The sequence below is a fragment of the Entelurus aequoreus genome, linkage group LG15 (assembly GCF_033978785.1).
Source record: "Entelurus aequoreus isolate RoL-2023_Sb linkage group LG15, RoL_Eaeq_v1.1, whole genome shotgun sequence".
In the NCBI taxonomy this organism is placed as follows: Eukaryota; Metazoa; Chordata; class Actinopteri; order Syngnathiformes; family Syngnathidae; genus Entelurus; species Entelurus aequoreus.
Genome location: NC_084745.1, coordinates 8,895,139 through 8,914,011, shown reverse-complemented (window position 1 = coordinate 8,914,011; position 18,873 = coordinate 8,895,139). Strand labels below are relative to the sequence as shown.

The following is an 18,873-nucleotide window of genomic DNA, read 5'->3' as shown; positions in this document are numbered from 1 at the left end:
ACAACATATTGCTTCTATTTTTAGTTATATCGTGAAATGTAACCTAAATGACCAGTCAATATATATATGTCATTTTTCCACGTGGTAACATAAATGTTATTTCAAAATTAAAACAAAAATGAATTATAAATTGTCGTCAGCCGTTGTTTCATTTTTCAAACCACAAAATATAACACCATCGGCTAGCCCATGTTAAGTTATTAGTTGTACAACAGAACATATACGTGTTTGGAAATGTACATATTTTTCTAAATTATTATTTATATTGAATAAAAAGTGCTTGTTGGCCCGAAGAATCAGTCTGGATTTTGCAGTCATGTTGTTGTTACAATAGAATACACCTTCCATGGTAGCTAACGTTAGTAGCTACTAGGGCTGCAACTAACGATTCATTTGATAATCCATTAATCTGTCGATTATTACTTCGATTAATCGATGAATAATCGGATAAAAGAGACAAACTACATTTCTATCCTTTCCAGTATTTTTTTGGGAAAAAACAGCATACTGGCAGTGACAAAACTGTGCCATGCACTATAAACTTACGAACAATTGTCTGCACAGTTGCTGTTGGGACCTTAAGCTTCTTTGAAATGGCTCCAAGTGACTTTCCTGACTTGTTCAAGTCAATGATTCGTTTTTTTCAGATCTTTTGATTATTGTTTCTCAGCTGTTTGTACATGTTGCAGTTTATAAAAAAATTAATTAAAAAATTAAAAAAAATTAAAACAAATTTAAATTTAATTTTTAAAATAATTGCCTCTGTGCATGCGCATAGCATAGATCCAACGACTCGATGACTAAATGAATCGCCAACTATTTTTATAATTGATTTTAATTAGAGATGTCCGATAATATTGGTCTGCCGATAATATCTGTCTGCCGATATTATCGGCCGATAAATGCGTTAAAATGTAATATCGGAAATTATCGGTATCGTTTTTTTTATTATCAGTATTGTTTGTTTTTTTTTTTTTTTTATTAAATCCACATAAAAAACACAAGATAAACTTACAATTAGTGCACCAACCCAAAAAACCTCCCTCCCCCATTTACACTCATTCACACAAAAGGGTTGTTTCTTTCTGTTATTAATATTCTGGTTCCTACATTATATATCAATATATATCAATACAGTCTGCAAAGGATACAGTCCGTAAGCACACATGATTGTGCGTGCTGCTGGTCCACTAATAATACTAACCTTTAACAGTTAATTTTACAAATTTTCATTAATTACTAGTTTCTATGTAAGTGTTTTTATATTGTTTTACTTTCTTTTTTATTCAAGAAAATGTTTTTAATTTATTTATCTTATTTTATTTGATTCATTTTTTTAAAAAGTACCTTATCTTCACCATACCTGGTTGTCCAAATTAGGCATAATAATGTGTTCATTGCACGACTGTGTATATCGGTTGATATCGGTTGATATCGGTATCGGTAATTAAAGAGTTGGACAATATCGGCATATCGGATATCGGCAAAAAGCCATTATCGGACATCCCTAATTTTAATCGATTAGTTGTTGCAGCACTAGTAGCTACACTTTGCTAAATGGCCATCATTAGCTGACAATACACATACTGTATTAATGCATGTGTGTGTGTGTGTGTGTGTGTGTGTGTGTGTGTGTGTGTGTGTGTGTGTGTTACATGGGGGGTAATTTACATGCTGGAAGAGGGCGGGGTATAATGCTTACAACACTTTGGAACCGGTTGCAAACAGCCCTTTTAATGTAAATATGTAAAAATTCATATTCAATAATCTTACAAAGACAGAAAACCAGTAAATAGGTCATGAGATGAATGACAAAAAAAATCATTCTAACATCGTTTAAGCGTGTTAATGTGGGAGTGGTCTCACTTTGCTGGCTGGGGGGCACCAGGCGGTACACTTTGTACGGCTCCGAGATGTCCAGCTGGGCCCGCTCGTGAACCTCGCTGAACTCGGGGCTTTTGTTGAGGGCGCAGCGCAGACGCGTCTTCCAGACCGCCGGGTTGTTGTCCGACGTCTTTCCCTTGAACTCGGCCCAGGCCTGCGTCGCAAGGGAGATTTAAGTACATTAGTCCAGGATTAGGGGTTTAGAAGTAGCTAAAACACTGCGGATGGACGTTAGCCGCTGGCGAGCTAGCCACGTCTTAAAGCACCTCTTAATGTGGGCGTTTCAAACATATAACTTCACCTTTATTGTTATTTTTTAAGCCAAAATGCGTCCATTCTCTCTTTTCTGTTTACACACTTTGCATGTTTGTAAGTACTCTGTGATTTTGTGCTGCCAAATATGCTCCTCTGCGCCTATTCTTATAAAATTGTGACTTTTGTCGAGTACAATTACGACTCTTTTCATAAAATTGCCAACATTTTTAGCTTTTTCTTGTAGAATTGTGACTGTTTTTGAGTAAAAGTCCAACTTTTATCATAATATTGCACAAATGTTCAGTTTTTCTTGTAAAATTTGGACTTGCGCTGAGTAAAATTGCGACTTTTATTATAATACTGCCAAAATTCTACGTTTTTCTTGTGAAATTCCAACTCATTTTTCACAACAAGTTTTTTTATATTTGCATAGTATGTATATATTATTAATGTTGTAAATACACTTCTTTATATATCTAGAAAGGCTGGTCCTAAAGAGGGAGGCATTTTTCGGAGGTTTCAAGGCAAAAAATACAAGAATATGTGTGTGTGTGTGCTCTTGTATTTCTAGCCTTCTTGAGACGTGAAGAAGGAAAAGTAGCTTCCATATGAGGAGGTGTGAACAAGTGATGACATAAATCATGGTCCCAATAACATTGCATCTAATAGAGAATGTCTCATTTGCACCCCCTGCTGGTGACATCTATCAAAATGAGGGTGGTCCCAAAAAGGAGGGATTTTTCAAATTGACTAAAAGTGCTCCCCCACTGGTCAACATATGAAATAACAAGTGTGTGTAAAAATTTGAAGTGATCCCCCTCTGGCCAACATATGTCATAACAAGTGTGTGTAAGAAATTTAAATGCGCCCCCTTTGGCTAAAATTAATTAGAAAAATAAAATAAATATGTATATAAAGACATACTGTAATAACAAAGTAAATAATGAAGATTACAAATCAATTACAAACAAAAAAGTCACTAAAAGGAGTCTTTTCTCACAATGTGTCGACTTTTGTCTTGTAAAATTGGGAACAATTTCTCATATTCTTTCTGTAATATTGCAATATTTTCTTGTAAGATTATTACTTTTTAATGCAAAATGGCGACATATGTCATATAGAATTTTGACTTTTATCACAACATAGCCAATTTTTTTGTTGTTCCTGTAAAATAGTGACATTTTTGGAGTAAAATTATGACTTTTGTCATCGTTTTGCCAAGTAAAATTCCGATTGTTATCATAATATTCATTCTTATAAAATTGTGACTTTAGTCAAGTAAAATTGCGACTTTTTTCCTAAAATCGCCAAAATGTTAAGCTTTTTCTTGTAGAATTGCGACTGTTTTTGAGTAAAAGTCCAACTTTTATCATAATATTGCACAAATGTTCAGTTTTTCGTGTAAAATCTGGACTTGCGTTGAGTAAAATTACGACTTTTATTATAACGCTGCCAAAATTCTACGTTTTTCTTGTGAAATTCCAACTCATTTTTCACAACAAGTTTTGTTATATTTGCATAGTATGTATATATTATTAACTTTGTCTGTTTATAAGTACTCTGTGATTTTGTGCTGCCGAATATGCTCCTCTGCTCCTAAAACCAGCAAAGTCCAGACATGACGACGCGCCGTCATGCCCGTTAAAAGAAAAATTCTACCAACGAGGACCTTCTGACCTTAAAGATCGCGGCGTCCTCGTTTTTCCGGAAGTCCTGCTTGCCGGCGTGCTTCCACGGGATGCGGAACATCGTTTTGGCGTCGTTGTCCCAAACCAGTCCGGGATATTTACCGCTGTCCACCTTATTTGGGGAGAAAAAGGCATTCTTGTGAACTTGCCGGAGGTGTTACGACATAACTTGACCAGAAGCGAGAGCGTTTTTTAGCCCCTTGTGACGACACATCCTGTCCCCCTGAAGCCCCTCCCACACCTGTACAGGTGGGATTTATGGCTCTTTGAAGGGACAAAAGACTGGCTCGTTATTACAGTTCTTTGTTTTTTTGTTGAACCGTTTTGTTATTTTCATCACAAAAACACGGATAGTTCTAATTTACAACAAATATTACTTTACAATTATTCTGAAATATTGGCTATTTTTCGTTTTGTTTTCATTGTAAATATTCCTTAAAACGGGAACTGCACTTTTTGGGGAATTTTGCCTGTCATTGCCAATCCTTATTTAAGACAAGAACACGCATGTTTTTCTTTTTGATGCATTCTAAGTCGTAAAATACAGCAAGTACAAGGTGGCCAACAATGCAGATAATGGGAGTACTCTATTCCGCCCATAAAAACCCTCTAAATATCATCCAAAAACCGCCAACAATACTCCATTTATAACTCCTGACCTGAATTTGAACCAAGTATTAGCAATATTTTTATTATAAGCGCTAACGGACACCAACTATTTATAGCTGTGCCGTGATCACAGAGCGCTAACTTGCTTATGCTGCTATATTGACATACTGAGCAGCTGCATCGCCTCTGAGTCGGTAAAAGTTGATTCTAGATTATAAATCATGTCGCTCACTTGGATAGTGGAGGGTTGTGGACATAAACCAAGAAGTTGGTCAACTTTGACATCCAACTTATACACGGAGATGGCAAGAAAGACACGAAAATACGCTCGTTTTTTCCAACCTTCTTGAGGATGTTGATTAATTCTTCATCTAAACGGGGTGATATAAACATCCCACCAGTCGGCACCCCAGCGCGAGCAGACATTGTACAGTAAGTGATTGTTTTATTATGTTCGTACTTTGTATTTCTTGTTTTACTGCTACTAGCTTCTAAAACTTGTAGATCATCCTCCTTATACTCAGGCTCAAAAATATAAGGTTCTGGATCATCATTTGTCCCAAAGTACTCTTTGTCCCATAGTAGTGTTGTTGTTGTTAAATGAAATAACAAATGTGATGCATCTGTGAAATTAATACCCCTACGTATGCATAAAATGAGCAAAATACATAAATTTGACACGCTATTATGAATGTTACTATATTATATATATACTTACATCATGTATATATTACATGTTATTATGAATGTTACTACATTACATCATGTATATATTACATGTTATTATGAATGCTACTACATTACATCATGTATATATTACATGTTATTATGAATGTTACTACATTACATATATACTTATATCATGTATATATTACATGTTATTATGAATGTTACTACATTACATCATGTATATATTACATGTTATTATGAATGTTACTACATTACATCATGTATATATTACATGTTATTATGAATGTTACTACATTACATATTGTGGGAAGCAGATCAGAATCATATCCATATTTAAGTGTTACTTCTTTCTAAACTCCTATAGTCATATAAAGAATAGCTAGAATTCTTCCTTCTTTTGAGTCTCATAGTAAGGTGTTGGCCTTCTAGATTGGAATGTGTCAGAGTAGAGATAACTCGGAGTAGTCTAAACAAAGGGAGTGGGGGCGAGGGACAGAGGGAAGATCACGGGACTTCCGGGGGTTGGAGGGGAGACGGAGCTAGACCGATCTGGACCGGGCTGGGGAACGCTGGTGTGCTAGATTGGTCTCACGTTTGTCCTCTGAGCTTGGAGAATAAACCACAAAATACCAATTACTGCCTGTTGATTGAATATAAACATCATCTTATTGCCATAAAAAGAATCTGGGAGAGACTAGCAATTTGAATTCCCCATTGGAGGAACGCTGGTCGACGCAACAATTTGGGGGCTCGTCCGGGATGGCACGCTGTTGATTGATGACTTCTTGCAATCTTCTGGACAGACTCAAATGGCCAATACAAGGTGAGCAGAGCCTTTTTATATAAAATCTGCTTTAGGAGTCTGTCCTGAAGTCTGTAAGTCAAACACTGTTTTTTTAATCCCAGGCACAGATTGGTGATTTTGATAGATTGATTGCATTTTTGCCGAGCCTGCCATTGCATTAAAATTGTAAATAAGTGGTCAACTCAGGCCATTGTGTCTCGATTACCGTGACGGGCAGTTTCATTGACGAGTGAACTAATAGTTGGGTGTAGCTTACCCTGGGAATTTGGTCGTCCCTTAATGAGTACGGGTTGCAAGATCCCAGTGACGATAATAGGGCACTGAAACGTACGGAAAAGGCTGGAGGCCATTTGTAAAAGGTACAATAAAGACTCCCGGGTTGGAAGATCCCAGTGCGATAAGGGCACTAGAATTAAGAAAATATAGACACAATGGCCTTGGCGTGTGACAAACAGAAATGTGATGGCAGCAGGGGAGGAATGTGATGAATCATTACTGTTTAATGATCAATTGAATGGACGGTTGTCGACAATGGAATTAGCAGGTAGAGTTTAAAAAGAAAAAAAAAGAAAAAAAAAGAGAACGTTCCTTGAAAGGGTTAAGAGGGAGTTTACAATACTCGAAAAGTCGTGAACTCAAACATCTGGTAAAATAAGGAAATAAAAAATAAAATAAAATAAAAAAGTAACTGGAAGTTTCATGGTAGGTGAAACGCAGAGAGAGTGCTCGTGTGTGTGTGTGTGTGTGTGCGTGAGTTCTTACGCGTGCTCGTGTGTGTGTGTGGTGCTGAGTGTGTGTGTGTGTGTGTGCGTGAGTGCTTACGCGTGCTCATGTGTGTGTGTGCTGCTGAGTGTGTGTGCTGCTGAGTGTGTGTGTGTGTGTGTGTGTGCGTGTGTGTGTCAAACGACCCGCCCAGACTTTGACTAGGCCACCGCCCCCTACTCCAGTGACAAGAGAAGGAGGTATTAACACGCCCCTCTAAGATTAATCTTGCCTCTGAAAATAAACCCCTTCTACACGTCTGTCCATTTTCCTACGGCAGACATTTTTGACAAATGACATTAACAATAGGGGAAAAGGATGTTTATAACCTTACGTTACGTGAATTGTTTCTAGGAGAACAGAAAATAGAAACATTGTGTGAAGTGTAAGGAAGAGTTAGGGTACAGGAGGTTGTTTGTAAAGGAAAACGAAAGTGAAGGAAAGATGAGAAAGTGACAAATGAAGGTATTCGTAAATGGTATGCTGTTGATTGTGGTTAGCTGCAAGTTTGTTTACTTGTTTGTTTAGTTGTTTGAGTGAAATGGGAAGAAATCAATAGGAATAATTAGATGCAAAATGGAATAAAACTATGAGTGCGATAGAAAATGAATGAATAAATGAAATAAGTTCATTTTGGTCATATAATCAACCATCAATCAATCAATCAATCAATGTTTATTTATATAGCCCTAAATCACAAGTGTCTCAAAGGGCTGTACAAGCCACAATGACATCGGCCTATCCTATACATTCACTGAACATTAAATTACCTGGAACATCAACGTTAAAAGAGAAAGAATTAACCCCTTAGTTTGCAAGTCTGACCATTTTCCTCCAGCAGAGGGCGGTGCACACCAGACATTTTTGACACATGACAATTATAGGGGCCTACTTTAATATAAGTCTCTTGCCGATGCATACATGCAAGCCATTGTTGACCTTGTTTCCCACCTGTACCTCCGGGAGGGAACCTTTGGCCAAACACTTTGGACAAAGTTAACCCTGATATACACGGTGCCAAAAACAACATATGGCAGGGACATTTTAGTCATCCCATGCAAAATTGGGCTAATGACAGAGCAACAAGGAAACGACTACTTACATTACAGATCGCTGAAGATAAAAAGTGAAAAGAACCAAAAGGTCAAAGATCAGCTAGGGCAGACCTGGGCATTCTGCGGCCCGCGGGCCGCATCCGGCCCTTTGTGCGTCCCTGTCCGGCCCGCGTGAGGCCAATTATAAATTACAAAATAAATTTAAAAAAGTATCTATGTCGAGTGTGCAATACAACGGTGCTGCTTTTGTTTTGAAAATCGTTATTTGTATTACTTCCGTGTGGACGTATGCGTGTGCGTGATTGTGAGTGAATGTGAACAACTGAAATTACAAAATAAAGTTGAAAAAACATCTATGTCCTGCGCGCAATACAACTGTGCTGCTTTTATTTTGAAAAGTATTATTTATGGGCGTGTGTCCGTGTGTAACCTGCGAGTGAAGGTGCACATGCAGCGACAAGTGATGCACGGTTTACACCCGAGACGCCAAAAAGAGAAAAGTTGATGAGGAATGGCGTGTTTTCAACAACACATGAACTGCAAAGCAACGTTCCCTCTAAGGTGCGTGCCTGCGCAATTGCGCACTGCTCAAGCGTCTGCTGCGCGCAGCAAGTATATGCCGCGCACCAAATCAAATCCCATCTGAATTCTAAACAAAATAAACATATTTATTCTATGTAATTTTGCAATGCAACTCTGAGTGACAGTGACAACAAGCGGCCCTAACGGTGTTCGTCAACACCGTTCAATTGAACACCGTTCAATTATTGTAACGTCTATCGAGATGCTTCGACGACAGGAATTATATCGATCACTTTATTGAGCAAAACTGTTTATATTCGGACATAACCACACCAAAAACATGAGTAAAACAATTCTATCTCGAAAAACTAGTCATTTTCTGCCGTACAAACCAGGCCAAAACCAACTTGTCATCTGTCACCAACACGCATAGCACTAAACCACTGGTGCGTTTATGGCCACACAAAAAGTCGGACAACTCAAACACCACACAAAGTTACACTATGACTCCTCAGTCATACGTGTGCTTATTTTACTGTCATTAATTATTAATGTTAATTTATTTATATTAGTCATGGAATGCTGTTACACACACTATGTTGAAGTATTACTATTATTATTATTATTATTATTATTTATCTTACGGTATATATCAAAAATAATTGTCCTGGGTATGACTCAAAACTGCATCCGGTGATGAGGCTTCAGTTCGGGAGTTCTGGAGTTTTGGGGAAGGTGGAGTTACCCCTCAGTCATCATTGCTCCCAGGTCCACTCTGACCCGGGGTGGTAGTACCTGTCAGGGTCCCAGCTATGGGTTGAATAGCATTTCAAAGACCTCAACGGTGGAAGTGGCGGAGGATGACACTGCATGTCACAACGGCACTGAAGGCGGATGAAGGCTGCAACAGAGAGTGGTCTCAAGTCGTCATGGATCCATGCCACTGGATCAAGGCCCCTCTCTGCCAAGGACCGTGTGGTGGCTGCAGGCGCATCAGTCTCCCCACGCTAAAAGACGTCACGCGCAGGTGTCCTCCCGAATGGGAATCCATCCATTCTGAGGACAGTCATACTCGACTACGAGTGACTGCCGATGATGATCAAAAATAATATTGAGCAAAATTTAATTGAAATATTGTCGATGTGGCCCTCCAGCAGTGCTCGGGTAGCTCATGCGGCCCCCGGTAAAAATTAATTGCCCACCCCTGAGCTAGGGTATATTCAGCAGTGGGTGACTTTGCTTTTGAGTTCCAACAGGTGGAGGAAAGAATCCTCAACAGACGAGAGACGTGCGGTTGGACTCGGGTGGTGGACAACACGATGCTTCAAAGCCAGTCTGGGGTAGACACTGTTTCGGCTGTGACCAGCCTGGTCACTGGAGTCGTAACTGTCCGAACATTTCCGAACAGGAAAGGTTCCGTCGTGCCAACAAACGAACACAAAGGCATGAAAGAGGACGCCCACATCAGGAGCCGCAGCAGGAAGTACCGACAGGACCCCTGCTGGACATGAGTGTCAACGAACAGTGTTATCAGCCACCCATTCGATTCTGAATGCAGAGGTACCAAAAAACTGGGTGCTTCCTCTTTAAAGGTCGAAGGCTTCGCTGGGGTCACAAGAAGGTTACCTGTCACCAAACCACTTCCGGTTCAGATTGCTGGACCTCCTTTACAGACTGTACCCTGACATTCAAAGTCGCACAGAAGGAACATTCCTGGTGTTACCTGACGGCTCAACCACCCAGCTGCGACACCACTACCAAGGCTCCTCCATGAGCTCATACCGCAGCCTGAAACAACAGGAATGGCTGACATCCATCTGCTATAGCAGTGAAAACCCTAGCTGGCTGAGATGCTTCCGTGAGTTCTATCACCCGACTCGCCAGATGTTATGATCACCAGTTAGACACATACAAGGAGACCTTTGACTCCTTTTTATATTTATATATGTTGGAACTCAAGGTGTGGCTGCTCATGTTGACCTATCTTTGCAACAGCTAGCATGGTATAAGATGGACACAATTGATGTCCCACAGTGCTCCCTTGATCTCTGTCTCGCCTACAAAACCAAAGAACTTAGGTCCAATGATAAGACACGGCGTAGCTGCCAAACATTACACCGACACCCAAATACCACATTTTCAAAAGATTAGGTTTAGCCCATAGTGATGTTAAACACATAACTATGGGCTGCACTTTAGACACCTGTAGGCTACGAGGAGCTAGCAGCTACACAACAGCTGAGCTAAAACGACACATTACACATTTAAGCATATCAAAGAAGTATAGTTGCTCATTACATACACATAGTCGTCAAGACAGAAGTCTGATAGAAAGTATTCAGTAATAAACGTGTCTGCATCGTTCAACTTTCTACAACATGAGCTTGACTTAATGAATTATTGGGGCCACCAGGTGTGGTACAATTTCAAACTACTATTGCTAAAGCATTCGCCACAAGGGTAGTATTTTTCTAGTATTGGTGACAATATAAATATAAGCATATTTGTTACTTTCACCATATTGAATAAGTTACATAAAAGTTAGGGTTTAGTTGCGTTTGAGTTATTTGTGATATTGCTAAGGGGTCCCCTACCCTAACAACACCCCCCAGTGGACCATAGAGGCTAAAGAGACAATCATTGACCTCAAACATGACCTGTCCTCCGCTACTTGACTATTAGCTGACCTTTTTCTTAGATGTTTCTGAAAGTCATAGTATGACTAACACAGTCCTTTTTTCAGAAACAGAAGGGGGTGAGTGAGGGTGGAAACAGACTCCTTGGAACAAAATCGACAATAATCAGACTCTGACACATTCCATAGTTTTAACGTTTTTCCCGTGGGCAAGAAGTTATAACTAATTTTAATTTGAAAATAATGATTTTACACATCGATAGTACTTTAGTATATCAAATTTAGAATATGGAGGAGGTGAGGGTGAACCATGTATAGTCTTTTATTTCACTGATATGATCAATACGGTACAAGGGAAAAGGTACGTACTGACTTGTGTTGACAATCACAGTGGTTGGCCGGAAGCAACAACAACCTCAAAAGAGGATGCAATATCAGTAATTAAATGACTTGTGAATGACCTAGTACCCCGACATGGTTTCCCCAAAAAGATTAGGTCAGACAACGGCAACCATTTTAAAAAATACTCACTTAGCCTTGGTCGAAAAGGCTTTCGGACTAGAACACAGGTTTGGGGTACCATCCTCAGTCCCAAGGTAAGGTTGAAAGGATGGACCAGAACATCAAAACTAATTGGCTAAAATCTGTGCACAGACCAAATTTAATTGATTTGACATGTTGCAATTAGCGTTAATGATCATTCGAAGGTCCGTGAATAAAACTGTTTTACTGCCCTTAGAGTTTTTCACCCTATGAGCTGCATACAGGTCAGCCATTCACAGGACCAGCAGCTCCCCCCCCCCCCCCCCCCATGGAAGGAGGACTCAGCGTAAAACCAAAATGGTATTTTACACAAAAAATTGCAGAATTTGTGTGCCAGTTCTTCTGTACAGCTTCCCTTCCGCCCGCTGAGAGGGTCAAGATCAAGGTCATCAAACGCAAGTGGACGGAGCCCAGGTGGACTGGTCCCTTCTAGGTCGTAGAACGGACGTCCCACGCCCTTTGACTGGCTGGTAAAGGGGACACCTGGTACCACCTCTCCCTCTGCACTACTGCTGAAGAACCTGACAGATTACCAGCGGATGTCATTGCTGACATCGCCACATCATCTGCCCCACAGCCCAGGAGACGAGAGAGATTTTGTACCTACATTACTCTTTTCAACTTCTATATTGTATATCCTTGTGTGAGACCAATCCAGTATGCTAAATGTTTCTTAGTTTTTCTTGCTTGTTTTCAGCATAACTATATGTGTCGTTACATTAAGTGAAAAGTTTGATGTTTATCCCCGTTTTGTTACCTAAATTACTCTGATATTGATAGACGAAAGGCAGGATGTTACACCCGACTAGTATTCCCTGACGGACTGGTGCTTGGGCATGTTCTACTGTCTTTGTGTCTCAGTTCATCCTTCCTGACGACAGTGACTGACAAGTGTCTAAGAACATACAGCGGACTTTAAATAGACTGGGTCAAAGGGGATAGCAAGACTTATTTTTTGACCTGTGCAGTGTGATTAAGTACGGGGGACACAATAGCTATTACCGTGGTAATAACCTCTATATTTGTTACGACTCAACCCTGAACCATTGGTGTCGGATGCAGACAACATACTCTGGTAAGTTGTGCCCATCGTCCCTTTTATGTTGTTTTGGGGCTTGACCTGACTGATACAGACGCTAAAGGAATTATTAAAATGAATGTCCTTGAGAGGGCGTTAACTACCTCTACACCCTCTGTAGCACCTAAAGTACCACCCCACCTCGGTGGTGTTTCAAAGGCTCACATCTGTGCGTGCTAATGACATCACCACCGAAGGCCTGGTAACTTTGACCTTTGACCTTAGGAGCGGGTGCAGACAACCTGTGGCTCAGGTGGATGCCAAAACCTGGGTGACTGTGTTGCTTCTTCCGCTGGACGTCCCTTTTCCCACACTTACCCCGCCCCTTTTAAGTTGACTGACATGTGTACCCTTCTGTTGACAATGCCACCCGACTTCTTCCCTTTGTGGCCCAAAAGCTGAATTACACGCGTTTTCAAATTACAGGACCCTCTTCGTCCCCCAACAAATTGGGTGACATCAACCGTTACTGGTGCACCACACTGATAGATTTCTCTAGGATAGGCCCTTGGGCACGAGCTGACTTATTCTGGTGTTGTGGGAAGCACAGATTGTACATTAGAATCCCGACGTCAGCTGTTGGGCTTTGTGCTATGGTTAGACTGGTGACCCCACTCACCAAATTAACACCCCTTGGAACTCCTGTTTCAGCGGCCTCTCTAACACCCCGCCGCCGTTGAGACTAACCAACCTGACTCGTGACGCCGTTGAGGGACTTGCTGAACAACTTGCCCCGACCTCCCTCAAGGCCGTTCAGATCCGCATAGCCCTTGACCACATCCTAGCCAAGGAAGAAGGAGTGTGTGCAATGTTTGGTGACCAATGCTGTACCTTCATTCCTAACAACACTTCCCCCGATGGCTCAGATCAGAGGGCCTTAAAGGGCCCCCAGGCCCTGTCTAGGGAACTACTGAAGTTTCAGGGGTCTCTGACCCCTTCAAAGATTGGCTTCAAAGCACATTAGGCAGGTGGACTGACCTAATTAAGTCTGTCTTGGTCTCCATTCTGAGTTTTTTTGGCCATCATAGCCTCATGCGGTTGCTTTATCGCCCCTTGGTCTAAGTGTCACTAAAGGGGGTCTAGCAAAGTGGTAACTTTAAGACTTTAATGTGGGGCGTGCTTTATAAGTTTTGTACAAGTAATAAAGATCTTATTAGAAGATCTTAAAGGGGGACTTGTGGGAAGCAGATCAGAATCATATCCATATTTAAGTGTTACTTCTTTCTAAACTCCTATAGTCATATAAAGAATTGCTAGTATTCTTCCTTCTTTTGAGTCTCATAGTAAGGTGTTGGCCTTCTAGATTGGAATGTGTCAGAGTAGAGATAACTCGGAGTAGTCTAAACAAAGGGAGTGGGGGCGAGGGACAGAGGGAAGATCACGGGACTTCCGGGGGTTGGAGGGGAGACCGAGCTAGACCGATCTGGACCGGGCTGGGGAACGCTGGTGTGCTAGATTGGTCTCACGTTTGTCCTCTGAGATTGGAGAATAAACCACAAAATACCAATTACTGCCTGTTGATTGAATATAAACATCAGCTTATTGCCATAAAAAGAATCTGGGAGAGACTAGCAATTTGAATTCCCCATTGGAGGAACGCTGGTCGACGCAACAATATATACTTACATCATGTATATATTACATGTTATTATGAATGTTACTACATGACATATATACTTACATCATGTATATATTACATGTTATTATGAATGTTACTACATGACATATATACTTACATCATGTATATATTACATGTTATTATGAATGTTACTACATTACATCATGTATATATTACATGTTATCATGAATGTTACTACATTACATCATGTATAAATTACATGTTATTATGAATGTTACTACATTACAAATATACTTACATCATGTATATATTACATGTTATTATGAATGTTATTATGAATGTTACTACATTACATCATGTATATATTACATGTTATTATGAATGTTACTACATTACATATATACTTATTTCATGTATATATTACATGTTATTATGAATGTTACTACATTACATATATACTTACATCATGTATATATTACATGTTATTAAGAATGTTACTACATTACAACATGTATACATTACATATTATGAATGTTACTACATTACATCATGTATATATTACATGTTATTATGAATGTTACTACATTACATCATATATATATTACATGTTATTATGAGTGTTACTACATTATATGTATTTTTTGTGTTTTTATCTATTTATCTGAGTACCATGTTCTTATGTTTTTTATGTGTCATTATGAATTTGCACTAAATTAGTTTGCTTGCAATTTCGTTGTACAATGTCAATAAAGATATATTCTATTCTATTTACTTAGATCATGTATATATGACACGTTATTATGAATGTTACTACATTATATATACTTACACAATGTATATATTACATGTTATTATTATTACTACATTACATATATACTTACATCATGTAAATATAACATGTTATTATGAATGTTACTACATTATATATACTTACACAATGTATATATTACATGTTATTATTACTACTACATTACATATATACTTACATCATGTAAATATGACATGTTATTATGAATGTTACTACATTATATATACTTACACAATGTATATATTACATATTATTACTACATTACATATATAGTTACATCATGTATATATGGCATGTTATTATGAATGTTTTTACATTATATATACTTACACAATGTATATATTACATGTTATTATTATTACTACATTACATATATAGTTACATCATGTATATATGACATATCATGAATGTTACTACATTATATATACTTACATATTACATATATAGTTACATCATGTATATATGACATATGAATGTTACTACATTATATATACTTACACAATGTATATATTACATATTATTACTACATTACATATATAGTCACATCATATCACACTTTATTATGAATGTTACTACATTATATATACTTACACAATGTATATATTACATGTTATTATTATTACTACATTACATATATACTTACATCATGTAAATATGACATGTTATTATGAATGTTACAACATTATATATACTTACACAATGTATATATTACATATTATTACTACATTACATATATAGTTACATCATGTATATATGACATGTTATTATGAATGTTTTTACATTACATATACTTACACAATGTATATATTACATGTTATTATTATTACTACATTACATATATAGTTACATCATGTATATATGACATATCATGAATGTTACTACATTATATATACTTACATATTATTACTACATTACATATATAGTTACATCATATATATATGACATTATGAATGTTACTACATTATATATACTTACACAATGTATATATTACATATTATTACTACACTACATATATAGTCACATCATATGACATGTTATTATGAATGTTACTACATTATATATACTTACATAATGTATATATTACATGTTATTATTATTACTACATTACATATATAGTTACATCATGTATATATGACATGTTATTATGAATGTTTTTACATTATATATACTTACACAATGTATATATTACATGTTATTATTATTACTACATTACATATATAGTTACATCATGTATATATGAAATATTATGAATGTTACTACATTATATATACTTACATATTATTACTACATTACATATATAGTTACATCATGTATATATGACATATTATGAATGTTACTACATTATATATACTTACACAATGTATATATTACATATTATTACTACATTACTTATATAGTCACATCATATGACACGTTATTATGAATGTTACTACATTATATATACTTACACAATGTATATATTACATATTATTACTACATGACATATATAGTTACATCATGTATATATGACATGTTATTATGAATGTTACTACATTATATATATACGTACACAATGTATATATTACATATTATTATTACTACATTACATATATACTTACAGTGTGTATATACAACATTGATGGAGGTTTTTATAACACTTTATAGGCGTAATAGAGCAAATCACATATGTTCTACTGTTAGCTGACTTTTGCTAGCATTTATTTACGACTTTGAATGCATAAACAAGAAAAACATGTGTTCTTGTCTTACATAAGATTGTAAACGATAGACAACATTCTAAAAAGGTGACGTCACTATTTAGACCTATTACACTTATTAACTTAGGAGGACAAAAACATCTTTTTAGATAAAAAAATACACAAATAATGAATAAAGAGTAACACGTACAGAAGAAGCATGAATGTGTGTATGCTTCAACGACTTTACATACCTGAAACATGGGTGAAAATAGATCAATGACATTAATTACAAGTAAAAGTCATTTAAAAGAGTGAAATATTTGTTTTCTTTCTCGTTTCCGAGTCCAGTTGTGAGTCGGGCGACGCTGTATTTGTGTGTGCAGAAAAAAACGGTTCATTCGCGAACGCCACATCAGCCCTCACCTGTTTGACGATCCAGGCGCAGAGTTTGCGGGTGCAGCGCATCTTGCCGGCGGCCATGGTCAGCGCCAAGTGACGTCCTCCCCTCAACTCCTAACACACAAACATATGTCACCAACACTGCGACCTTACTTCCCTCCGTTTAATGGCCGCCTCATCCGGCAGCCATTAAACTAACTCGTCTTCAAACCGACAATCTTATAGTTTAGTCGACAACCGCGAGGAGTGCGCTAATGTCACGCAGCGAGTGGAAGGAATAAAGAAGTGGACTTAAGTCACTTTACCTCGATCAGTGCTCCGTGCGCGTCCCTGTCGGCTACGCGCGCTCTACTGTGTCTTGATGGGCGTGAACGCGCTCGCTGTGAAAACCTCATTTCCTAGAAACCACGTGACTATGGAGAAACGGGTTGCACGTCGGCCGCTAGGGGGCGACAAATCACACTGCGTTTCACACAAATACAGTCCTGGTCAAAAGTGGACATACACTTGTAAAGAACATAATGCACTGGTTCTTAACCTTGTTGTTGGAGGTATTTGGACACTAAGGGAACATATTATAAGTAACAAAGACTTAATATAGAGTTATTTGGACACTAAAGGAACATATTCTAAGTAATAAAGACTGAATTTAGAGTTATTTGGACACTAGGGGAACATATTCTAAGTAACAAAGACTTAATTTAGAGTTATTTGGACACTAGGGGAACATATTCTAAGTACTAAATACTTAATTTAGAGTTATTTGGACACTAGGGGAACATATTCTAAGTAACAAAGACTTAATTTAGAGTTATTTGGACACTAGGGGAACATATTCTAAGTAACAAAGACTTAATTTAGAGTTATTTGGACACTAGGGGAACATATTCTAAGTACTAAATACTTAATTTAGAGTTATTTGGACACTAGGGGAACATATTCTAAGTAACAAAGACTTAATTTAGAGTTATTTGGACACTAGGGGAACATATTCTAAGTAACAAAGACTTAATTTAGAGTTATTTGGACACTAGGGGAACATATTCTAAGTAACAAAGACTTAATTTAGAGTTATTTGGACACTAGGGGAATATATTCTAAGTACTAAATACTTAATTTAGAGTTATTTGGACACTAGGGGAACATATTCTAAGTAACAAAGACTTAATTTAGAGTTATTTGGACACTAGGGGAACATATTCTAAGTACTAAATACTTAATTCAGAGTTATTTGGACACTAGGGGAACATATTCTAAGTAACAAAGACTTAATTTAGAGTTATTTGGACACTAGGGGAACATATTCTAAGTAACAAATACTTAATTTAGAGTTATTTGGACACTAGGGGAACATATTCTTTTGATTGATTGATTGATTGATTGAGACTTTTATTAGTAGGTTGCACAGTGAAGTACATATTCCGTACAATTGACCACTAAATGGTAACACCCCAATAAGTTTTTCAACTTGTTTAAGTCGGGGTCCACTTAAATTGATTCATGATACAGATATATACTATCAGATATATACTATCATCATAATACAGTCATCACACAAGATAATCACATTGAATTATTTACAATCAGGGGTGTGGAGAGGGGGGAGGGGCGGTAGGATATGGACAGCAAGTAGTGGACATAGAGAGAGAGAGAGAGAAAGAGAAAGAGAAAGAGAAAGAGAAAGAGAAAGAGAGACATTATCTACAATCAGGGGTGTGGAGAGGGGGGGTAGGATATGGACAGCAAGTAGTGGGCATAGAGAGAAAGAGAAAGAGAAAGAGAAAGAGAGAGAGAGACATTATTTACAATCAAGGGTGTGGAGAGGGGGGGGGGGGTAGGATATGGACAGCAAGTAGTGGGCATAGAGAGAAAGAGAAAGAGA

General features: G+C 37.7%; 1 protein-coding gene across 1 annotated transcript in view; it reads right to left on the bottom strand.

Annotated features, from left to right (window-relative positions):
• The window catches only part of irf9 (interferon regulatory factor 9), a 40,537-nt gene extending 22,747 nt beyond the window's left edge, over positions 1–17,790 (bottom strand). Inside the window, exons 1-4 of the mRNA XM_062020704.1 lie at positions 17,297–17,790; positions 17,016–17,105; positions 3,817–3,939; positions 1,867–2,038 (exon numbers count right to left, since the gene is read on the bottom strand). Coding sequence (XP_061876688.1) covers positions 1,867–2,038; positions 3,817–3,939; positions 17,016–17,105; positions 17,297–17,386 — 475 coding nt within the window. The 5' untranslated portion in view covers positions 17,387–17,790. The remainder of the gene's footprint in view (positions 1–1,866; positions 2,039–3,816; positions 3,940–17,015; positions 17,106–17,296) is intronic.
• Between the last annotated feature and the right edge of the window lie 1,083 nt (positions 17,791–18,873).